The 17837-nt window shown below is 36.5% G+C and overlaps 1 protein-coding gene across 1 annotated transcript in view; it reads left to right on the plus strand.

The window, feature by feature from the left end:
- The window catches only part of LOC306852619 (cadherin-12-like), a 145809-nt gene that overhangs the window by 50706 nt on the left and 77266 nt on the right, over positions 1–17837 (plus strand). The window contains exon 2 of the mRNA XM_079389597.1: positions 7574–8010. Coding sequence (XP_079245723.1) covers positions 7777–8010 — 234 coding nt within the window. The 5' untranslated portion in view covers positions 7574–7776. The remainder of the gene's footprint in view (positions 1–7573; positions 8011–17837) is intronic.

The raw sequence follows: 17837 nt of genomic DNA on the forward strand, positions 1-17837 counted from the left end.
CGTTGAGTGATAAACAGATTTTAGATTAAGGTCTTCATCCAGATGAGCTCCATCTTTCTTTCTCCAGTTTGCCACAGTTGCAGCTGCTTATCAGTTAATCATGTTTACGACAGGCCTGACAACTAATAACTTTCCCAGGGAGTTTCGTCTCCCCCCTCTTAATCGGCGGCGGCAGCTCAGCGAGCCATATGCTCGCTGATTATTGAAGGTGATGAGAATGGGGAACGTCGGGCAACACTCAGGGAATGCTGTCAGGCCCAGGCTACGTGTTATCGGGGGCCGACATGCGGGTCAGGGCTCCAAACGCAAGGCTTGACACATGCTAATGAAGCGCGCTCTCATCAAGCATGCGGCACGATGCGGCCCATCGAAAACGAGCGGCGGAGCGTTCTGGACTCTTCCGTAACCACGGGAGCAGTCATATCCCATTATGTCAGCATGGAATAAGCACTGACCCTCACCGTCACGCGGACGACCCACGTCGTGACAGCTTGTCTTGATCGCGAGCACAGGTGGAGGTGGAGGAGGAGAAGAGCCCGGCTGATGAGTTTAGACTTTAAAGCAGCATCTTGTGGGTGTAAGTGAAAGGGGACATGCTGCATAACCTTGATAAAGTCATCTCTCCAGTGCACCGGCTTTTCAGGTCTATGGAATTAGCCCAAGACGACGGGTGTCAGCCAAACGAGTCTTGATTCAATTAGTCTGACAATGACTTATAGAATTAAGTAATTTATAATCAATTTAGAATGGCACTTTGAAAGACAGACAGTGGATGCAGTCAGTGCAATCATATAAAAGTAATTATTGTTTAGTAATTCAACACATACTGGTGATTAAACTTAAAACAATAAAAATTGTCATCATTTAATCCCTTTCTATGACCTGTATTTCTAAAGAACTTACACGAAGAAATTAAACTAAATTGTTCTTTTCATGTTATAGCAAGGAATGGGGACTATTCAAGACACAAAAACACAAAAAGTATTATAAAAGTAGCTTCTTCTGAAGCATTCAGTAGCTTTGTATGAGAAACCAAATAAAATCATTTCTCATTTACATAACTCGGGGCTGCTACAAAGGAACTATGCTCGATTCCTAAATTATTTTTTAGAATCATTTTTTGTGCATATTATAATTATATGGGAGTAATGACTAGACTATTTATTTAAAATTTCAGTAACATTTTACAATAAGGTTTTATTTCTTAATATAATTTAACTATAGTATATTTAACAAACTAACAATAAACAATACTTCTACGGCATTTATTAATCTTTATGTTTATATTTCTACAAAAATAGATCATTGGTGTATATTTTAAATGAAAAGAAAATTTCAGTCTTTCTTCAAAATGTCATTTTTAATTTAATAAATCTGTTTCTTCTTTACTAGTGTTTTCTGAGTGAAAACTGTTTCTACACCATTTTTTCAGCATACAGTCACTAATACATTTTTAAACTCAAAAGTCGTATTTGTTAACATTAATTAATGCACTGTAAACTAACATGAACAGTAAATGCTGTAAAAACATATATCGCTCATAGTTAATGTTATCTCATGTATTATCTGTTAACAAATAAGACCTTATAAAGTTATAGAAAACATTTCCTATGAAATTATATGAGTTGGAATATGATTTTCTTTTTTCATCTTAGACTACTGAATCAGTCAATACCATCTTACATGAATCTTGCAATATTGGAAGCTCAACTGCTGTTTTTTCTAGAGTTCTGCTGGTATTTAGAGTAAATATTTCAGATAATCTCTTAAATTTGAAACAAATATTGAGCGAATCTGAAAATATCTCCAAGGACAACACCACCACTCGCATTGGATTGATATTTATAGTCTGGAGTGCATCTTCTCAGACTGGCAAATTTAGGCTAGGTAATTTGCCCAGATCCACCAACGCTAATTAAATGCAAATCATCAAATGGACTCCTGCTGATGGGTTGGTCTTCCTTGAACTTTGTTTAATCCAATCCTTTAATTGCTTAACAGGATCAATCATGGAAGCTTAATTAGCCTAAATGTCCAGATGTGTTTAAGTCATTCAGATTGGAATGGAGATTGGAAAAACGTAATGGAGGCTGGCAGTCTGGGAATTCATCTACTGCAGTCAGTCGTCTCCTTGAAATGCAGCGTGAACGCTTCCCTCTTCCTGCCAGTCAGTCCACTTCCTCTATCCTCCTCTCTGTGCGCCCAGATCAGTCAGTGAACCAATGCTATTTTGCACCGCTAAAAATGTGCCATTACTGCTTCCAAAAGTGGTATGATGCAACTTGCACAGCCGCATTTTGACCAAATGACTGGGCTGGAACTGCAGAAGCGATTCTGTAATTGAGTGAAATTCAGAGCAGTGCCCTGCAAAGACTCTAGTAAGAGAGAGATGTGTTTCACAGGCATCGAATGACTGGGATGAGTTTGACTTTAGGTCACCTCAATCTATGCTGAAGTGACGGAGGTTTTGAAAGTGTTGACATAAGCCAGTCTCCATGCGGTGGAATCAAGGGCGTAGTCGTGCCTTTAACATTGTAAGGACATTTGGAAATCAATCAAACTATACAGATGCACCAAGCGTTCGCCTACAAAGTGAAATTGCCTGCTGTAGTTGATCAAAAGTTCAGTGTGTGTGTGTGTGTGTGATTAAAAATAAGACTTTAAATACTTGTAAAATGCTAATAATAATAATAATAAAATATAAATTGCAAAATATACATTTTTTTTTTTTTAAATGGTCAAATTTAATCAAAATAAATATTGATTGAATTACTACTAAATTACTAAAGATGTGCAGAAGTATAAAGCTGACTGTTGTTTCATGCATTTCTATCAAGACACAAACGCACGTTCCTCTGTTTGTTTTCCTCATAACAAATACTCCATAGTACATAGTACATTAGATAGTAAATATGCCATCTAACACGATTTAGCAAGACACATTTCATTGGGGACAACTCAAATGGAACCTGCATGGTAAGAGCCTGAAGTTACTGCTGAGATTTTATAACCGTTGCTTAAATGTATGACTCAGAATCATTTTAGCTTTTCACATTTGCTTGCTGATTAGAACAGGCAGGTTAAATATCACCAGCCGTCTCTCGCTCTATATGAACCAGTTTGAAGTGTCTCTTTGATTTTATTTGGCTTTGAAAAAAGCCTGTTTCGGCTGAGAGCATCCAGGGATAAGAAGTCAACTGCTTCTCCATTGACACCTCTCCTGCAGGAGTGTCAAGTCTGGTGGGCTTGGAGAGCTATTCCTCGTTTTGGCCTCCTCCGATTGTTCTTGGTGCGCCAGCACCTCCAGATCTGTTGTGAGCTAACCGAGAAACCTGGCAAGCCCGGGTAACTGTTTACACTTGATGCACTTGAATGCTGCCAAACCACCACTGGGTGGTAGCAGGTGGGGTTCAGTGCTGGCAAACTGATAAGCACATTGACCAGGACACAAACAGCTAGCGATCAATCCCAAAGCCAATGAACCACACAGGATAGGCAAGAAGCATTGAAGCATATCGGATAATTATTGAGTTGGCATCAGAATGAATCAGGTGGTGTGAGAGCTAGAAAAATGTTCAAAACTATGATCCGCACTGGATTCTCAGTCATCGATGAGGTGGTGAGCACAGTGATGTACAGTACGTCTGTTACAGCATCGCATCAGGAGATAGTGGACGTCTTTGGCTAATGAAACACTGAGAAATGTGTTGTATAACTACAGAATCAAACCTAAGTGCAGCTTTCATATACTTTCATGTCTGTTCATGCACCAGACAAATATATCATCCTAGAACCTCATTTGCGTGAAAGTGGCTGTCTCTTATGTGCCTCTTCCAGTCCTTTGACATTTCCAAAGATCAAAGGCTCAACAAATATCTTTTATAATTACAATGGGGTCCAAAAAAAAAACAGACCACAAGTAAAAACATTGCACGATAAGATTAATTAATTTATGGATTATAATGCATCATGTATCTTGAACTAACAATGGACAAAACTTTAACAGCATTTGCTAATTGTTAATAAAGTAAATTTATATATAATTCAACACATTTTAGCATTTCATTTAATAAATTACATTAAAAATAATTTTAAGTAAAAATCATTTTGAATTAAAACTGAACTGTACACTGCCATTCAAAGTATGATTCAGTATGATTTTTTTTTTACTTTTATTGCAAGGATGCATTTATTTGAATAGTTAAAATTGTGTCAGTAAAGATACTTTTTAATGTAAGAAAAAAAGTCACCCTTTTATTTCTTGAACTTTGCTTAAAGAATCCTGAAAACTAAAACAAATCAATACATTTATAAATACATTTTATGTTCCGAGTTGCAGTTTTGATAAATGTTATTATCAGAATATTACAAATATGTCTGAAGTATTTTGTGACAATGACAATTGGAGAAAATTCAGATTTGCATCACAGGAATAAATTGCATTTTTAAGTGCATTGAAATATATTTTTTTAATCTTTCACAATATTGAGGTTTTTACTGTACTGATTGATCAAATAAATGCAGCCTGGAGCAGAAGAGACTTCTTTAAAAATATGTTCAAAAATCTTGTTGACACCGTTACGTCCCGCATCAGTCTAGGGGTATATGTGGACGCAACAAAACTAATTTTAAAGAGCGCTAGTCTGAGCCCTAACACCACAAGCAACAAATTACCATAAAGATTATTTATTTTACAGTTCATGGAACAATATACAAAAAGTATATTACAATAAGAAGTTAAAAACAACAAAAAACAAAGGGAAGTGATTGCTTCAGGAGAGGGCAAGGCCAAAATAACAAACAAAAATCCAACTACATTATTTAAACCTTTAACTAATCTAACAAAGAAAAGAAAAATAATAACAGAATTAGATCTTAACTCCCTCCCTGGCCCCAAAACAAAAATGGCGCCCACCTCCCTACAACTTCCAAATAAAACCTACAATAATAAAAACCAGAGTCGCTGGGATATATTTGTAGCAATAGCCAAAAATACATTGTATGGGCCAAAATGATACATTTTTCTTTTATGCCAAAAATCATTAGGATATTAAGTAAAGATCATGTTCCATGAAGATATTTTGTAATTTTTTCTTAGCGTAAATATATAGAAACTTTTTTGTTTAGTAATATTCCTTGCTAAGAACTTCATTTGGACAACTTTAAAGGTGATTTTCTCAAAATTGTGATTTTTTGTGTACCCTCAGATTCCAGATTTTCAAATAGTTGTATCTCAGTCAGATATTGTCCGATCCTAACCATTTTAACTTTCCTTCCAACTTACTGCTACTACTACAGTAACACAATAATTTGTGTTAGTAGTGCTTGAGTGACCAATTAGAAGGCATTCTCTTTCATAAGCTGTCAGAACTGATCTCATACTGCTAAAATGGTGCTTAATTGCCTATGGAAGCAATATCTGAAGATATGACAGTCCCCAGTAATTGTGGTCATGTCTTTGTCTCTGCTCTTGGACGTTCCGTGATCCATTGCATCTCAAATATGGTTTAATGTCAGCCAAATCCATGCTAAAAGCTTTATTTGTTGTTTTTGTTTTTGAATGAGAGGAACGCTTTGTCCCTTTCTCAGAGAAACTAATTGATTGATTAAATTACCATCTAATCATGGTAATTCAGGATCCTGACACATCTTGTTGAGTGCGTTCCTAACCAGAGATGCTCAGATAACCACTAGCTCGTTACGATCCTTGATGGATCCCAGCAATAATTGCAAGCTGCTCCTGGTGACAGCTTCTATGTAAAATTGCTGTTGACTTTAATGCAAATGCTTTTTGCTAACAAAGTGACAAAGGTTATTCTTAACATGATATGATGTGATAATTATTCACAGATAAATGTTCGCTCCACTTTACCATCGAAGTGCATGCAGTGACAAGTGTATGCGGGTGTGAAAATGACAAAGATATAATCATCAAATGAACACCCACATCTCTAAACATAAAGTCTGATATCATTTTCACAGTTTATTTGAATTATATATTTTTAAAAAGCACCTGCTTTAATTTTTTAGAAATAGTCAAATCAAAATAAGTTGAAAATATCTTGGGCTCAACTAATGATACTTGCAGGATCAGGTTATCGACAACTAGCTTGTGATATGATATCATCATGATACATGTGTCACATTTCAATGCATTGCAGTGCATCATAAAATCATAAATTGGATTGCGACTGAAACTACATAAAACACACGAGACCTGATGGATCAGATTCAATCTCTCATACCTCACAGAAATGTGTCTGACCGTGCTGAGATAAGTCTGCCAGTTTGTGTTTATTTGGATGACTTGCTTCTTCATTTATTGATCTGCAGGACATGCTATGAATGCACAAAATAAAAATATTGGTAAAAGGATCTAAAATACAATATCACGACAACAAATATTGCTCTATTTATATGATAGCATCAGCACAGCCCTAATACTGTTACAAGTAAAACTAATATTTCTCTAAACCATAAAGAATAACAAGTGATGGGCCGAAGGTTGATACTCCTTGTACAAATCATTCCAGGTTCAAATCCCATGCTAAAACACACATTTCTGTGCTTGTGAATGTACAACAGGAGCAATGTATAATCTGGTTGAAATCGAGTTAGTGATTTCACTGATTTGATTAACTTGACCTTAGAGCAGTGGTGAATTTGGCTATGACTGGCAACATTACCATAAAAGCCTGAAAAGACGTCTGGTGATGTCTATGGGTCACAGACTCACTGCTGTGATTGTGTGCAAGGGATCTGCAACTAAATAATAGCTTTTAATCTTTTATATCTGCCTTATGTTCAACTGTCCCAATACTTATGCTCACATCATTGAGTGGGATGAACTCTAAAAGTGCTGTTCTTTTTATTTGGTAAAACATGTATGTGTTGAAACGGCTAATAATACAATGTGACATTCTGTAGTTTTGTCTCATATTCATCTTTTAATCATATTTGCAAATGTCTTTGACTCCACAGCCAACAGAGCAATTTTGTCTTTACTACTCCAATACTTATGGAGGGCACTGTCTATATATATATATATATATATATATACATTCTATGGAAAACATTTAATGAAAGGTGTTGCACTGATATTAATGAAATCATTTATTATTTGATATTAATATTGCACTCCGAACCCTCACTACATGCAGGTACCTTAATTCCAAAAGATTTTAAATCAAGGGAAAACACTTTTTTTGCCCTCAAGACAGAAAAAAAGAGTGTGCGTGCATGCATATCCACTATGACAGCTACATAGTATGCAATTCCACATCTCTCTAAGAATGGACATGCTGTGAATATACAGGCGTTATTAATAGAAAGACAGTATTCCACAGCAACCGTAGAGCATTTTAGAGGATGTATTAAGGATTTATGTTTCTCCGCTTTTACCAAACATCCTCTCAGATGCCAAACAGGGGTCAAAACAGGGTCACTGATATCTCTAGAGGACTAGATATTCCACAAAATGTATTATATAGTATTATATATATATATAAGAACTCATTCAAATATCTGTTTCATGTCTATACAACTGATTTCTCTGTTTGTTTGTTTGTTTCAGTTGCAGGTGATGAATCTACTAGATTGACCTGAGTCATTTCTCCAACGAGGGGAGTGGTAGAGCACCAGACCCCTGACCTCTCCTCAGTCCCCACTGGCTTCACGCTCCAGCTTGTGAGCCTCGGAGCCCTGGATCTCTTGTCTCTCACCTCCCCTTTTTCCTCTGGACCTTGACGTGGGAACAGCACCGTAACAGACCGCCCAATGCTGAGGAGGAACTGCCTGCTGCTGTTCCTGTGCTTCCTCTTTGAGCAGAGCTCCTGTGCTCCCTTCCAAAGCAGGCCAGGGCAAGAGTGGCCCCACAGCCAGACGGGGCCATCGGCGGCAGGAAGGAATGGAGGTTCCAGAGGATTCCAGAGGGTCAAGAGGGGCTGGGTGTGGAACCAGTTCTTTGTGCTTGAGGAATACATGGGCTCGGACCCACAGTATGTTGGAAAGGTAAGAAGTGCTTTTTGAACATGATTTTGAACATTTCAGTTGCAACACTGGTTAATAGCTCTTATAGCTTTCAGAACTCATAATCTGCTGAGCCAAAGCCAGTGCCGATCTGTCGGCCTTTCCTTTAATTCGTTTAATCCAGACCTACTGCTTATATTTGCTGGTCTAAATTAATTAATACATTCCATTTCATATTAAAGGAACTCGGAGACTCAGTTTCTTAACTTTACTTAAGATAAACCAAAAGCACATGGACTGCAATCTGACAGTATAAGTGTTTTTTTACCATGACTTACGAGATAGTTATGTAACAACCTACCCATTAAGAATAATGTAACAGTGTTTGATAAAAATCAAGGAAAGTTAAACCACTGATTTCAGAAGTAATACAAACTCAGTTGAGTAAGACCAGGAAGACAAATTCGGTCTCATTCACTAACCATGCATATAAACATATGTGCATTAAATCTGGGTGCAGCGTTTTCACGCAAATCACAATTCACTTAGAATCTAAATTTAGAACCAACTCGGACCACAGTTATGCAAGCATAATTTTTTTTTTTAAATAATTAAAAATTTATAATGAATAAGTGCAAAGCAATTTATGTCAAAGCAAATATAATGTCAAACTTATGTCAAATATAATTCACACAGTGGCTTCTGGCTGACTGTTTTTGTCAGTTACACCAGAAAAACACTTGGTATATAAAGTGTTTCATTAAAGAAGAAAAAAAAAAATGTTTTTATGGTAAATATATCAGCACATACTGGGAGCGACAAAATCCAGCCACAAGACAATACAGACAGGGAAACTTTGCCATTAATTCTAATAATGATGCAGCTGACGGGTCAAATAATGGAATTCTTCTATTGTAGTGCATGTACACGAATCTGTCATGAGGTGAAAATTGGCTTTTAGCATGATGCACACATTTTGGTGGAAGACATGTACGCACTGACAGTGATCTTTAATCACAACCCATTGATATTCAGCGGTGCATTTCCGAATATGCGTTCATAACAACACAACATGAAGCTGGAATCTAATTTTCATGCAGAAAAGTGCCGTAGCCTTCCAAAGAACATCGCCTTTAGCAGATCATAACTCGACCTGATCTTTCCTCACACTTATCAAGTAAAATGAGACATTTCAGTATGAATATTTCACATTAGTAAGATTCATCGCTGATGGGCCTCGCCTCTGTGTCACTGTCGCCTACTTTTTCCAAATACATATAGACATGTGGGGAGGAAGAGACTAAACAAATCTCCCAGAGTGAAGTTCCTTCTTAGTAGTGATTAGAGCTTCATTTTGTGCCAAATTCATCTTAAAACAGATGGCTTCATCCCCTGCAGAGCAGAGCATGATTTGAACACCTCGCTTTATCTAACATTTAAAGAGAATTTTCCCTCTAACGAAGTATGAACTTGTGCCCTCCACCCTTTACCCAGTTTTAATGGAGCAAATCACCTGAACATCCTATATGTCACTCCGAGGAGAAGGAAATGACATATTAGCATTTGCTTAACTTTGTATTTTGAACTATACTGTCAGGTTTCCTAGTGCAGGATTTTCTTCACTTTCTGCAAGAGCCGTTTCATTATCAAGCAAGTGAATGTGAATTTACCAAGAGAAGTAGGAGAAACAAAGAAACAAGTGACAATGCAATGCTAAAGGCCACGACACATCAGCAAACATGATTCGCAACACAGAATGAATACTTTGCCACCTTTGGCGGCTTCTGCTTTGCATACTTTTCAGAGTGGTTTGCGTAAGACGTCTTAATCAGGACAATGAGCCAAAATACCAGCAAAGATGATTAGCATAATGCAAAATAAGTAAATAAACACAGTAATGCTCATTCAATGAGTTCCGAGACCGTAGCAGATCATGGCTGGGGTTTAGAGGTAAGAGGAAATTCAAGAAAGCTTTTCTTTCAGATTGCTTTGTTTTTTTTTTACCTTGAACCAGGGACTGGCTTTTGTCTATTTCGGATTAATAAATGCAAGACTCTCATAACATTTGTTTACTGCTATGCGACAGAGAGAGGGTGGGGGGATCTGTTGCGTGCCATGGTGTCAAAGGGATAAACAAAATGAAAAAGGAGCGAAAGAACAATGCTTGCATTTCTTTAGGCTTCTCAGTCAAGCATAAATTGCACATGGGACATTGCATTGTTTCTTTGCCATGTCGATTAACTTTATCTATCGCCGTGCAAACTGCTTTTTGTTTGTGCAAGGGTTGGTATTTCTGAAGAGTGAGGCCTCTCATAACCGGTTACAAAATACAACCAAATATATCACATTGATTTATGGAGAGACTATACGTACATTTAGCTCTTGAATGCATTTATTTATATTCATATTCTTTTTTAACTGTTTAAACAATCCTTATCTGAACACCTCAGCAACCACAGACACAAACTAGGAGAAAAAAACAAAATCACAGAGTTTGTTTTTGTGCTGGTACCTTGGCGAGTTTAGGCCTGTCATCGATAAAATTCATTGAATCATTCATTCAAATGATTGATTCAAAACTGGTTGATTACAAAGCAAATGATTCTATGAAAGTATTATTGAATCAGTGACAGTTCAAAAACAAACAGATTCAGCAACCGCAGTGTTACTCTGAGAGGCACAAATGTTCTTAGTCAAAAAACAGTCAATATTGTGTCTAAAATGTAACTTACTCAATACTAACTTATCATTTAAGTGTTGTATAAAATCAATATCGCATTTGCTCACGTGCTTATGTTCCAGAAGATGACTCTTTAATGTTAATTTAGATTTTTATACCGATATACCGATAATATCATTTCTGCAACTCAGAGCCGATCCTCCCTATACACAGAACATGCAAGCTGCGTAGGGCCCCCGAAACACCAGGGGGCCCCCTTGCTCTCAAAGATGTTTTCATTTTAGTTTTGTTTTTGAGTTTGGTATTATCATTTCTTTTAATGCAGTGAGCTGTCACCCTCACTATGTAAAAATAAGTCAAATCATGTAACGTGAATGTTGTACAGTCTCTTGCTCAAGACTAAAAAAACGTGTTGAAAGCCTACCGAGCTGCAGAAGAGATACTGTTTCTCGAGCGCTCTCCACGACCACGATTCGAGATGGAGTGAAACACAGACAAATTACATCCATTCTTTCATCCCAACCCCATTGCAGCACCCAGGAAAATGACAAAAATGGCAATACCCAAATGTAGCGCAATGAATTAAATTAATCCATCTTTAAAAATTGTGAATTTAATATTTTATCCATTCCAACAAATATCATATAACAGGGACATTAAAATGCACTGCAGAACAGAAATAACAGGACTTGTTGCAGTGGTAGACAGAGAATTTTGGCAGAGGAGACCAAATAGCTATTTTATTTCATGCGATAACATTTTTGCAAGCATGAAATATTCATTTCAAGCAGAAGAGTTGATGGATTGACACATAATATGCAACAGCAGGCGTATGTACTTTTTTTCGGTATGCATTTATGCAAAAGCTGTGAGCATGAGAACATCACAGCCTCCAGATACTGGTGAAACTCTACAACACATCAGCATTTTATCGTTTATTACGGAGGAATAAAAGCCTCATTGAGCCTTTGGGAATACCGCAACAAAGCCTCAGTTCTGCAATTAAATAATGTGCTACCGTCCTCGGTGTTGAGCAATGTCTGTTCGCTGGAAAAACCGCAATCATTCGGCTGACTGTAAATCAAGTTCTCTTTCTCTTCCTCTCCATGTCCTGCTTTAGCCTTTCTATCACCATTAAACCCTCCTCTCGCTGTCACTTATTACTACCCACAATTCACCTCTTTCTTCAATCATCTGAGCTAATAACATAATAAAGAATATACATAATCTCAAAGACACAGGTCGGTGGGTTTAAGTAACTTTATAATGTAACATTATTTATGACATCATTAGCCAAAGTGCCATCAGTCAACCTTGCTTTCTAACCTTTCATATCTGATAGCTGTAATTTAAAAAAAGCAAATGAACCGATATACAAAAGTAATTTGATAGGATGTGTGTCTCTGTGTCATTTTATGATGTTTCAAGTGAACATGAAATCAAAATCGACCCCCATTTACTTTCTTAATGCATGTTCCACTGAAGCACATTATTCCAAAGAAAAAAAAAAAAGAAGTCTTTTTAATGTTGCATGAAAATTGTACTTGCTCCGCCTCTGATGCAATCATTTTCAGCTATAATGAATTCCTCTAACTTTTTAACCCCATCCTTACAACCACCTGCCTTCATTTATACTTAATGACCTTAAAAATAAAAATGCAGACAATTCCTGATAATATCAAATATCAAATATTTGTACTTAAGTATTTAAAAGTAAAAACTTACATGTTTCTTAACTTCTAAAATTGACTGTTGAAATTAAGAGACAGTGGATTATTTTCTTTGATGCACAAACAGTCATTTAATACCAATTTCCTCAGTGTCCTGATTATGTCTCTAGGACAATTAATCCAATATTCTCAAACTTATGACCTGAATTTATAATACCAACAGATGATTTTCTAATGGTTTGACATTTGAATATAGTTGTTTATGAAATGATCCGTGACCGTGAGTCAAATCAGTCCATCATCAGCAGTGATTAAAATGCATTGCTTTAGGTCAAAATGGTTGTGGTGACTAATGATATGTCTCTTTGTAAGGACAAATCATCATAGTTATGACCAAATACATTGTATTGGCTTGTACATTGAGTAAGATTTATTTATGACCTGCATAGTGAAATGGCAAGGAATAAGAAAGTACTATAATTACACTAGAAATGTAATTGAGTAAAAGTATTGATTTCTCAATAGTACACATGCACAGAATCTCCCAAATGATACTATAGTATTTCCATTAACCAAATGTATGCTATTAGTAACACAGTACAATAGCTCAAGCAATTGTCCCATTCAACTAACTTTAATGCACAAATTTTGTAAACCAATTATCATATACAGTGGCGTGAAAAGGTTTTTTCCCCCTTCCTTTTTTTCTTTTTTTTTGCATATTTGTCACACTTAAGATTCGAATCATCGAACAAATTTTAATATTACACAAAGATAATGAAAGCAAATAAAAAATGCATTTTTAAATGATGAGTTCATTTATTAAGGGAAAAAAGCTGTCCAAACCTGCCTGACACTACATGAAAAATTAATTGCCCCCTAAATCTAATAACTGGTTGTGCCACCCTATGCAGCAACAACTGCAATCAAGCGTTTGCGATAACTGGCAATGAGTCTTTCACGTGGCTGTGGAGGAATTTTGCCCACTCTTCTTTGCAGAATTGTTTTAATTCAGCCACATTGGAGGGTTTTCGAGCATGAATGGACTGATAAGGTCATGCCACAGCTTTCAATCGGATTTGTCTGGAAGTCCGGACTTTGACTTGGCCACTCCAAAACCTTAATTTTGTTTTTCTTGAGCCATTCAGAGGTGGACTTGCTGGCGTGCTTGGGATCATTGTTCTGCTGCATAACCCAAGTGCGCTTGAGCTTGAGGTCACAAACTGATGGCCGGACATTCTTCAGGATTTTTGCTCAGGAGTGCAGAATTAATTGTTCCATCATTTATGGCAAGTCGTCCAGGTCCTGAAGCCCCACACCATCACACTACCACCACCATGTTTGACTGTTGGTATGATGTTATTTTTATGAAATGCTGTGTTGGTTTCATGCCAGATTCAAAACCTTTCAAAAAGTTCAACTCTTGTCGCATCAGTCCACTGAATATTTTCCCAAAAGTCTTGGAGATAATCAAGATATTTTTTGGCAAATGTGAGATGAGCCTTTGTGTTCTTTTTGGTCAGCAATGACTTTTGCCTTGCAATGCTCCCATGGATGCCGTTTTTTCCCAGTCTCTTTCTTTTCAATTCAATTCAATTCAAGTTTATTTGTATAGCGCTTTTTACGATACAAATCGTTGCAAAGCAGCTCTACAGGAGCTCTATCTTTCTTATTGTTGAATCATGAACACTGGCCTTAATTGAGGCAAGTGAGGCCTGCAGTTCTTTAGATGTTGTTCTGGGTTCTTTTATGACATCCTGTATGAGTCGTAATTGCGCTCTTGCAAGTTATTTATTTATTTATTTTCTTTTTTTTCTTCACGTAGTGTCAGGTAGGTTTGGACAGTTTTTTCCCTTAATAAATGAAATCGTCATTTAAAAACTGTTTTGTATTTTGTATTTACTTGCATTATCTTTGTGTAATATTACAATTAGTTTGATGATCTGAATCTTTTAAGTGTGACAAATATGCAAAAAAAAAAAAAAAAAAACAGGAAGGGGGCAAAAACCTTTTCACGGCACTGTATATACAGTACACATGGACTAACCGGGTAAAAATGGATAAAGATATATAAATATCCATTTACACACCTGAAATGTAGTTTCACTCAGAAATACATCAGTTTACTGCAGAGGGAGCTTCTCGGAAAGTTAAGCTGGATCACATTCACCTCATATCTGAGGATTTCAATCCCAGATGAGCACAAACTAATCATCAGGAGGCCCAAGCGGATCAAGGGTTTATACAAAGACGCAACCAACTGGGCTTTTTCTGTGTGTGTCCATCCCGCGGAAAGCTTTGGTGAGAAAGGGAACACAGAAGAAGATCCATGCCCTTAACAAAGAGCCTGATAAATGAAAAATGACTCACTCTAAAAGAGTTGTATGCTACGTTGTCTGGGAAAATTTGAGATGGGTATTTACAGACACAATCCAATAATGTTAGCTGGGAGAGCTGCTCCAGATCTTTTGAAGTCTTCCCATTCTCACAGCTTTTTACCTGAACTGACATCATCTTTCATTTATCTTCAGCCTTTCTCAGCACAATCTGTTCATCAACTGCTATCCAAACAGGCCTTTCAACAAACCATTAAGCTTCTACACTGCTGTAGGCTTCACTTTTGTGTTTTTTTTTTTTTCTTAAAGGAACAGTTAAAATTCACCAAAAAATAAAAATTCACCCTGGCATTTCAAACATTTTTATTGTTGAACACACACACACACACACACAAAATAATAATAATAACTATTTGTAAAGAATCTAATCATCATTTTTGTGCAACAACAGTAAATATTACGAGAAAACATACACCGTAAATTATCTAGCAGTCTTCTAAAGATACAAACAGGCTTAAATTGAACTTGTCAGCATACTAGTTCTGCAAACATTTTCCTTTAGAAAAACTTTAGAAAACACTTCCATCAGAAAGGTCTCTCATTTGAATACCATAATGCATTTTCTAGAAAGGCCATCCATTTTACAGCTTGTTTACGTGAGCTCTTTCTGGCTGACAGGTCACCACTTACTCGATCCCATTGTGTTATTGACACCCACGTCCAACTCATCTCTCCCCACCACCTATTCTCTGATTAATTCCCCGAAATGACTGCGATCTCATCTGTCTGAGGCCACCTATCATTAGCTCTCAGATCTTTTCAACATAACTTATGAAGACATGGATCTGTGCATGGGAGTCAAGAGAGTTGATGCAAAAAAGAGATGTTTCAACAGAGATAAGCACAGGTGAATGGATATACACTGCATGTTATGAAATCAGAAACTGAGCCTATACTTTTTTAATACATGTTTATGGTGTTATTGTGCACAATTAATCAGTGCACATTATTCCAAAGGGGGAAAAAGGATAATGATGACTTAATTAAAAAGCAATAAACGTTACGTTACATTTCAACTGACATTACCAAAAATTGTGCTTTTCAGTCTGTTGTTTTAAATTCTGCAGCCTTATACTGGATTTGTGACCCTGGACCACAAAGTCTTAAGTAGCACGGGTATATTTGTAACAATATCCAAAAATACATTGTATGTGTCAAAATTATTGATTTTTCTTTTATGCCAAAACTCATTAGGATATGATGTAAATATATCAAAACTTAATTTTTGATTAGTAATATGTAGTGCTAAGGACTTCATTTGGGCAGTTTAAAGGGGATTTTCTAAATATTAGATTTTTTTGCCCCCTCAGATTCCAGATTTTCAAATAGTCGCATCTCGGCCAAATATTATCCTAACAATGGTGTATAAATTTGTTTTGAAAAATTTACCCTTATGACTGGTTTTGTGTTTCAAGGTCACGTTTACTTTGAAACAATTTTCACTCATAAAATTGCTAGTAAATTTCAACAGCAAGTACCATATTTAATCAAACACGAGTTTTGAAGTGGAAATACTGAAATATTAAATAATATTCCGGTAAAACATAATCTTTGTTTCATTTACAACTTTGAAAAATAAGTATTTTTTTTACAGTCTGCAAGTCATTTAAAACTTCAAACTATAAAATAATGGATTCAATAACTGTATTAGGTTAAGATGATGTTCTTGGTGAACTTGACCTTCAGCCTCATACAGAAAAACCTAATCAAAAATGAGTGCTGGAAGTGTTTCGGACTCAATTTACCATTTTTCAAAATCCAATCAATTCCCAAAGGATAAAATCTAGTACTGCCCTACTTTTATTTCATTGCATATTTAATTTCACTCAGAAATATCACATTACAGAAGTAAAATGGTTTAGGAGCACTGTCATGTTGACTTGAATGAGAATAAGTTTATATTCATTATTTATACACAATATCATCCATCCCTTCAAATTAATCTAGCCGTTTGAAACTGTTCATAAGCTAAATGGTTAAACCGGCCCTTTAAATGTATAACACACTCCATAAATACACAGCAGCTGCAGCGAGAGTTCTATAATGTAATCACAGACCACTCTCAGTAATCAGCGTCAAATGACCAGACAGAATCTCTCCAGTGACCTGTACACTAATCAAGGTTACCATGTACATAGACCCGGCAAGACACACTGTAATTATCCATTCACTCTCTTCGCCAAGCATGTCTAAAGCATTAACAGAGGTTTTGAGTCCCATTGCCATGGATCACTTAACTGGGCTTATTTATGGTCAAGTGCACCATAAATCTATGGATGCGTTCCTTGTAAGGACTAACATAGAGGTTTCTGTGTAATCTATACTGAAGTGCTAAAATTTACTTTTGGGTAACATATTCTTTCTTAAATTAGACAATTGGGATCATGTGTATTTAGGCTTTAGGCTGCATTGCAAATGATTGTTCTTAGCCCCAAGTCCAAATGAATACAAAGAATTACATGCATTCGGTAGAGATATTTCTATAACAGCATGCTTTCCCAGAAGGCAACAGCATACTTGAGTACTCAAGTAACACTTGACCTTGCTGGGATCAGAAGTGCTTCTTCTGTACCAAATTTGTTGCAAGCCAGATTGAGCCTCTTCTGAATTCTTCATCTAGGGTTGACCTTGCAGGCTGACAGCAAACAGCAGCAGATAATAATGGATTTTGTGCTGGAGAGCGTATCTTAAACAGGCCAAACTTTACCTGTGTGTGTCTCACCTCATAGTTTGGTTAAAAGAGAGGTCAGCTTTACTGTGTGTATTTAATGAGACTCGAGGATGATTGGAAATGTGCACCTGATAAGACTGTTTACAGCCCTATAGAGTGATAAACGGTAATGCTGTGGAGAAGCCATCCTACACACAATGCTCGGGCTCAAATGTGTCAGAGAATGATTTGTTGCTGCATTGGTTATATTGGTTTCTCAAAACCAAACTTTGGTAAAGTTTTCTAATAAGATAAACATTTGCAAAATGTAATTTCTCCAAGAGTGTTTTGGAAGAATCCACCAAACTCAGGACAGGCTGTTATGACTTATTATATATTTTTTAATTGATAAGGCTGGATGGATGGATGGATGGATGGATGGATGGATGGATGGATGGATGGATGGATGGATG

The sequence above is a fragment of the Barbus barbus genome, assembly GCF_936440315.1.
Source record: "Barbus barbus genome assembly, chromosome: 32".
NCBI lineage: Eukaryota > Metazoa > Chordata > Actinopteri > Cypriniformes > Cyprinidae > Barbus > Barbus barbus.